General features: G+C 34.6%; 1 protein-coding gene across 1 annotated transcript; it reads right to left on the bottom strand.

The window, feature by feature from the left end:
- Positions 1 to 845: 845 nt before the first annotated feature.
- Positions 846 to 4273, bottom strand: LOC132281229 (glutamate receptor 2.9-like). Its single transcript, XM_059782954.1, has 4 exons — positions 3974 to 4273; positions 2255 to 3573; positions 1774 to 2076; positions 846 to 1367 (listed from the first exon to the last, which is right to left on the bottom strand). Exons 1-4 carry the CDS (start codon positions 4266 to 4268, stop codon positions 858 to 860), a joined length of 2427 nt encoding a protein of 808 aa, XP_059638937.1. The 5' UTR covers positions 4269 to 4273; the 3' UTR covers positions 846 to 857.
- Between the last annotated feature and the right edge of the window lie 3882 nt (positions 4274 to 8155).

Genomic DNA, 8155 nt, shown 5'->3' with positions numbered 1-8155 from the left:
AGAAAAGATTCGATACTCCTAAATACAACATCATATATATTTTCATATATATATATATATTTTTGGCTAGAATTTCCTTATAAATCTAAAAGAACTATGTTACTAGTAAACAATATGAACCACCGAATGTCTTGTATAAAATTTAACTAATATAAGGTTTGGTTCTCTGTTAGGATGGAAGAGGTCTGGGATATTATATTTGTTGCAAACATTTGTACTCTTCTTCTTCCTCTTTATTTTGGTCATATAAAAAATTTTGTTGCTCTTCTACTAGAATTAATATACAGTATAGATTCAAAACAGAAACTTGTTTGACCAAAAGTGCAGGAGATCCTGAAATTACACCATTTTCATTCCTGTCCTTTAATCATTCTAAGCTTCACCGAATGTTGAGTTCAACGTGATCTCCAGAAGATGGAGCTCTCTCTGGAATTCTAGTTTCTGCATTACTCAAATATCGCGGGATTCTCCTCTTCATAATTAGGTAGAGTAGAAGACAAATGGTGGAAGTAGCTGCAGAGATTATATATAGACCCAAGAAGCCCTGAATGCTCAAGCTATCACTGTTTTTAGTAGCTCGGAATTTTGAACACTCTGAGGAGCGATCAAACAACTCTCTCTCTTCTAATTCTTTTAGCCTCCCATTTTCTGATATGTCAAGAATGGCTTCAGAAACAAGAGCAGCTAATCGAGAACCTTTTTGGAAGACCTGCATGAGAATAATTTAATCACAATTAGTTACCGTAAGCTCATAAACAGAGTTGTCATTCTATATTTAATTTTTTATTCGAGATTATGCAAAGATCAATAAAATGAGTCGAAGACATTCAATGCCTGCAGTATGTTTAGTGTCGCAGTTAACTATGTGATAATAGAGAATGAAAAGAGTGCAAAGAGTTCCATCCACTACTCACGAAGCCGAATCCTCCAAATCTGCTGGTGAATGATCCGTACTCGTACCGATTGCAGTATTGGTTGACAAAAACTTTGGCATACGGGACTTCAAGAAATGCTGCTGAAATATTGCCATTCTCGAATGCCCTCAGGTACTCGCTTTGGTTTCTGATGTGGATGATGTTCTCTGGTTTAAATTTATACACATGCTCCAAGTAATTTCGAACAAATGTACGACCATAGCATGCACACCCCACTCTTACATTTGTCCTCTGTAGCCACTCGATATCTGTCACAGTTGGCCGGAGTCTTGAAAAGGTGAGCATTGAAGTGAGGCTGGCAGTGTAGCTATGTGTTAAGACCAACACCACAAAAAGCCACACCACAATCACGGATCGAGTGTAGTTGCTTTGAATCTTCTCCCCTTCAAAATGAAAAAAAAGAAGAAGGTGTATCTGTGTATAAATACTTTTCTAGATGAACAAGGCTTTAATTCCAATACGTGCAATTGCTAATTATATCTCATATTTTATAATAGGCCCTGTGGCCTCCTCACTATTCAAATATTTACTCTCAGGTATATATCAAAGTAGAAAATTAGTGGGATTTTATTTCTTTGCCCCTATGCAATAACTAGCATATATAAAGTTAAACAGCAATCAGAGAGAATTAACAAGCAGTACCATTTTATTTATACTTAGTTTTGGGGGCAAGGTTATGAGGACCGATAATTTGTACTAAATGCTGTTTATTTAAGAACATATATAAATATCCACTGCCTACCATGATTTGGAGAGAATTCAAAGAAAATAGACTTCATGCTACCATTAGCCTAATTAGGGGGTATATAACTTGTAAATAATATAACTTACTGTGAACAAAGAATAGAGTAGAGAAGGTGAACCAAAGCACATTGCCAAGCTGTTCCTTCCATGGGCCACTAAATTCTGGGTTGGAACGTTGCTCCAAGAACCAAACTACGAGCATTGTGTAGATGAAGATGATCCCCGTAGCCACCCACATTTCCATGGTGAAGGGCTTCAGAAACAACCATGCTTTCGAAGCTTCAGGCTTCACTGGAACTACCATCGACAAACCTGACTCCATAAATGGTTCAGTAAATTCCACTAGGCTCCAACGCTTTGCTATTATCGTTATGTCACCAACAGCAGCATCAAAAGTCTTCAATCAATTTTGAACCACAAGTAAAAAACAGACATGTTTATCAGTAACATGTAGTTGCAGGTGGGGGATAGATAGATGTGCATTTAACTTGTATACTTAACTTGAAATTAAATGGCTATAACTAAATTGACAAATGTATGAAAATGATCAAGAGATTAGGTGATGTGTGAATTACCTTGTTACGAACAGATTCAACCAAATCATTGTAGCTGCCATCGTACTCTTGAAATTCATTGGGAGATGGCAGATGAATGTTATAACGTTGCTTCAAAATTGTTTGCACCTCCTTATAAAGACTGATACTAAAACCAGTAAAGTACTTCTCATCCGTGTTCTCATTCCGTTCTGCATTGAGGAACTTCTTAAAAGAGACTCTACCAGGAACTGCAATTTTCATGGGTGCCCATCCTCCTGGGATTCTCTCTGGATTCCCAGGCCATATCACCTCCTTGAAACCAGCCAACTCTTTCATATTATTACCACCTCCATTATCAATTGTTTCAGTACTTCCTCCAATATTTTTGGTACTAGGGCTATCCGAGAAACCAAACTCTGATGACCAAAAGCCAAGGTTTTTGTATTCATGATCGGCAATGTTCAATATACTGAATTTTGGGGAACTTGATAGTATTCCCTCTTCAAAACGCACTTGATCACCAGTTAAGCCAGAGAAGCTGCTTGATAAAATACTATCCAACATTTTTGAGGAATTCATTTTACCAGCTGCTTTCACCATCGCCTTTGCAATAGTCATAATGCTATCATAAGCTCGTAGTGCATGAATTCCCGGCTCAGTGTTATCTTCCCCAGGATAATCTACTCGGAAACTTTGCCAAAACTGGTAATGAAAGTCTCGGAAAGAAGTAGTATCTTCACAGCAGTACGGCTTGATTACGAGAGCACCTTCAACAGGAGGGCTGACATAATTCAGACGGCTTGCAGTGGTGTCTGCAATTATCCACACCGAGTCTTTTCGCATAAATCCCTTCTTCTTCGCTATTTTGAACAAAATATTTGTCAGCGGTAGTGATGACTGAAGAAAAATAAACACCCTAGATTTTGTGCTGCTTTCTAACTTAGACAGCTCTTTATTAACAAAATATTCCTGATCAGGTTCAGATAGATTAGAAAATGGTGGAAGGACAAGATGATAGTCTATATCCGTAGACCCAACCTTTTTAAGGGCCTTGGATAACATGGTTAACTTCCCGGAATCACCACCATGGATGTCTTCTTCATAGACAGCTACAACACTCTGCCATTTGAAAGATTGAACAATATCTGCAATGCAATTTATTTGTTCGGAGCCATTGGTAACCATTTGCACCAAGAAAGGCCATCGAAGCCGCACCAATTCGGATGTAATAGCAGCAGCTGCAAATGAAAGAACTGGGACTTGAGTTCGGGTTCCAATGTCTGCCACTAAAGCCGCTTCCTCCCATGTCTCCATGCCGATAATCACTTGGACTTTCTTCTCCTTGATCAGCTCTTCAGCTGCATCAAACATTCAGAAACCCCAAAATATTAATTTACTAGGAAACTGTATCTAGCTTGAAACCAAAAAATAAATCCAAGTACAACAAATAATAAGTAGATAAGTTCATGTCAATCCACATATTCATGTGGTTATTTCCCTTTCGTGTTGTTAACGGTATACCTAGCTACTTATTTGACTTGAATATATTTAGTATAATTTTGTTATAGTTGTCTTAGATTATAACTATCGATCAATATGAACAGGAAAAAAGCATGCATATATTCAATCATGTCTCATGATCACATCACACATGCATTCATACGTAAATATACTGTTACAAACATTTCCACACATATATATGTATGACTTGATTACAAGAGAGAATTTCAAAAAAGGCGAAGAAGATAACTAACTAACCAGCATAGGCTGATCGGATGGGGTCACTGCCAGAATTTCGGAGATGAAGAGATAACTTGTGAAACTTGGACTTCTTGTTGAAGTTCTGCAGAGCTATATTCATGGCTATTTTTTGTTCTTTGCCGATACGAGAATCAACATCAATGATGGCACCGATATGTAGAGTTACTTTGTCAGCTTCAGCAATGGACCCATGAGAGAGAATGAGAAGGAAGGAGATGAATACATGGAATAACAAAAAAATGGGTTTAAAATTAGCAATATTAAAGTTGGAGATGAGAAGTTGGAAAGTCATGTTATGGCTTTAAAATACAGTCATATTCATATGGTTCTAAATAAGGTTATTATATATACTTTCGATGGACGCAGTTATTTTAAATAATATATTTATGTATATACATGACCGTGACGGTCCAAGCATAGGACTAATTCTTCATGTATAGGTTCAAAAGTCGCTCAACATGCAGAAAAGCCAAATAAAGATCTGTTCAAACTTCATTTGAGTTTGGAAAGTAAATCATACGCCTTATATAGTAGTGTCAATCAATTCCCTGTCTAATCAATCAAAACAAGAATTTCATTAGAGTATTTTTATAAGAGGAACTGATGTACATGTTCGTCATTTGTGACTGCAAAAATATATATGTGGTTTTTTTTTTCTTAATTCTTTCCAAAGTATATATATATATGATTTAACATTCATCATATTTAAAACCATAATTCATGAAAAGAAAAAAAGGAAGAAAAAGAAAGTATAACAAATCGGAAAATACTTGCTTATTATTTATCAATCATCTTGCCTTTTAAATAAATAAATAAATAAATAAAATGTCTTCTAGAATGCGTTTCTCATGCATCCTTGGAACTCAGGGTTAATTGGACTATAGATTCAGATTCTTGTATATAATTGGACACGGGTTTGAACACAAGCCGATGACGAGAGAGAGTGGCTCTCAGTGACTGACTTCATGTCTTAGCCAAGGAATTATAGTCGGATGAAAAATCAACAAAACTTTGATGTTGAATTCCAGAGAAGTGGTCAATTGGCGCCAAGTACCATCAATGTGATAGAGTGTGTAAAACCTAATAGTTTCATGCATCCGCCTTATATAATACTCCGTATAAGTGGGGTGCACCCCATTTATTGGAATTCATTGCATCACTTGGAATTGTAAGGGATTTTAGTATAGCTATACTTTTACACCTTTCAAAATAGGAAGGTTCAGGGTTCAAGCCTTTTTAAAGACAATGTGAGTTTGTGAATAGGTTTTTTTGTACAAAAAACGACATTCTTACTGAATTAATGCAAGAACAGTGCTTAATACGTTCATAACCTCGACGTCTCTTTGGAAAGTAGGGGCTGGTATTGCTAGGCCACTCGCTCTGTTGATAACTAGACATGCATGTTCTTAGTATAGTATAATAGACGGATAGGTGTGTGAATTTCTTCCCAATAAAATAAAAAATAAAAAACTTATAAATGGGGTTGTGAATGCAGTTGAGTGTGCATGGGATTGTAGGCGCCGAAACATAGAGGCGGTCAGTTTCTCTCTAATTCTGTACTTGTTTAATTAGTTTGTTCTCTCTCCCTCTCAACTCGCACGTTCTATATTTCATCTCCATTTTATAACACAAGTGCTGTGTGCTTTGAGCATTTCATTCCATGCAACGACTTTGTGAATTTCAAGTCTTTCCTAACAACTACTCCAAGAGCTCATCAAACCGTTAAGACATCCAAGTCCACATCCAAAAATGCAATGGATTTCTCCATGCATCACTTGGAACTGCATATGCACTGCTCACTCATCATAGTTTTTCTTTGGGTAAAAGAAGAAAAAATAAATAAAAAATCCTTCTAACTTGTACCATTTCTAGAAAACTCACTTCAACTTTCATTTTTCACAAAATCCCCCCTTATACTATTCCAAAAAATGTACAGATATTCCTATGCCGGTTACAAACTATTGCAATAGCGACAATTGACATTTTTGGACCTGAAATTTCTATAACATCATTCTCATCAAAATGACCTAAGGATCATTTTTATTTTTTTTATTGGTTAGAAACATACGGCACACCACTCACGCACCCACTTTTTACTTTTTTGGAAACTCGAATCCTTACCATCCACTTTAGGAGGTAGAGGAGATACTAGAACCTTGGATTTATTTTTATTTTTTTATTTTGTTACTAAGGGATCTTTTACAACCAATTTTCTTTTTAATTTTCATTATTGAGGAGTAAAATAGTAATTGAATGTATGTTAGCTACACTTTAATAGTTGGGGATAGGTTACACACTTCCAAATAGTTGAGGAAATTAGTTGACCAAAACCTTGAAAGTTAAGGCTTTTTATTTTAATTAAAAATAAAAATAAAAAATTTGATCACTAACAAAAGTACAGTGATGTTTCAAGTTGATTGTATAAGGTAGAGAACTAAGCTAATTAGGGGCATGATACTAAAATAGTCGGTATGATTCAATAGGGTGCAAAATTAACCTTGATACAAAATCACGACAACGAAGGCTAACCTTCGTGCAATTGTTATATTGTGACCATATGAATTCAAATTATGGAAACAACTATATTATATTGTGACTATATGAAATTGAAACAAGGAAACAATTATAAAAAAATAAAACAACATACATCTAACTCTCCTCAAATAGAACCCTATGCATTAAATTTGCCCTTATATTGTACAAAATCAAAGTACAATATGTTTAATTTAGTTAAGGGTACCCAACAGCCATATTTTGCTGCTCAATAGAGTCGAATGAATTTGAAATATAGATATAAGCATCTAAATAATTGTAACAAGCAGTAGTGGTTATTCAAGCACAGCTGTAATAAACCCGAAGTTTCTTTCAAATCCTTCTAGTACTCTATAGTCTACACCATTACTATTGATGAATAAATTATAGAACCTAAAAGGAAAAGAACGGAGGAACTACTAAGTACAAATATTGAGATTTCAACGGTCTAAATCCAAAACTCTAAATAATCAAACACTTGCTATTTACTATATTTAGTTATTATGATGTTGATGGTAATAATACTAGAGTCAAACTTGACCAAATCAAGTAGAATTGAAAATTGAGGTCATTTGGAAAAAATTTAACCCCTATACTACAATTCTTCAAATGGAACCTTGTGCATTAAGTTTGCCATTATATTGTACAAAATCAAGAAGCAATATGTTTAATTTAGTTAGGGTACCCAACAGACATATTTTGCTGTTCAATAGAGTTGAAAGAAATTGAAATATAGATATAAGCATCTAAATAATTGTAACAAGCAGTAGTGATTATTCAAGCACAGCTGTAATAAACCCAAAGTTTCTTTCAAATCATTGTAGTACACTAATTCTATTGATGAATAAATTATAGAACCTAGAAGAAAAAGAACGGAGGAACTACTAAGTACAAATATTGAGATTTCAAAAGTCTAAATCCAAAACTCTAAATAATCAAACACTTGCTATTTACGATATTTAGTTATTATGATGTTGATGGTAATAATACTAGAGTCAAACTTGACCAAATCAAGTAGAATTGAAAATTGAGGTCATTTGAAAAAAAATGATCACTAACAAAGTAGAGAGACGTTTCAAGTTGATTGCAGAAGGTAGAGAATTAACCTAATTAGGGGCATCATAGTGAAATAGTCTCTATGATTCAATAGGGCGCAAAATTAAACCTAGATACAAAATCAAGACGACAAGGGCTAACCTTCTTTCAATTATTATATCATGACTATATGAAATCGAAATAAGGAAACAATTCTTCAAATGGAACCTTGTGCATTAAGTTTGCCATTGTATTGTACAAAATCAAGAAGCAATATGTTTAATTTAGTTAGGGTACCCAACAGACATATTTTGCTGTTCAATAGAGTTGAAAGAAATTAATATAGATATAAGCATCTAAATAATTGTAACAAGCAGTAGTGATTATTCAAGCACAGCTGTAATAAACCCAGAGTTTCTTTCTAATCATTGTAGTACACTAATTCTATTGATGAATAAATTATAGAACCTAAAAGAAAAAGAACGGAGGAACTACTAAGTATAAATATTGAGATTTCAAAAGTCTAACTCCAAAACTCTAAATAATCAAACACTTGCTATTTACGATATTTAGTTATTATGATGTTGATGGTAATAATACTAGAGTCAAACT

This window comes from Cornus florida, unplaced genomic scaffold, assembly GCF_030987335.1.
Source record: "Cornus florida cultivar Cherokee Brave unplaced genomic scaffold, ASM3098733v1 CherokeeBrave_3.0.0_Hap2_Chr01, whole genome shotgun sequence".
Taxonomy (NCBI): Eukaryota; Viridiplantae; Streptophyta; class Magnoliopsida; order Cornales; family Cornaceae; genus Cornus; species Cornus florida.
This window is presented reverse-complemented; position numbering and strand designations above follow the sequence as displayed.

What these genes read in the sequence shown, in the direction of transcription:
- LOC132281229 (XM_059782954.1), bottom strand. Translation starts at nt 4,268, where the DNA reads ATGACTTTCCAACTTCTCATCTCCAACTTTAATATTGCTAATTTTAAA. An exon ending in CATCCGATCAGCCTATGCTG is followed by an intron (nt 3,574 to 3,973) that starts GTTAGTTAGTTA and finishes TGTTTGATGCAG; the next exon opens with CTGAAGAGCTGATCAAGGAG. An exon ending in TTGAATCTGTTCGTAACAAG is followed by an intron (nt 2,077 to 2,254) that starts GTAATTCACACA and finishes AATTGATTGAAG; the next exon opens with ACTTTTGATGCTGCTGTTGG.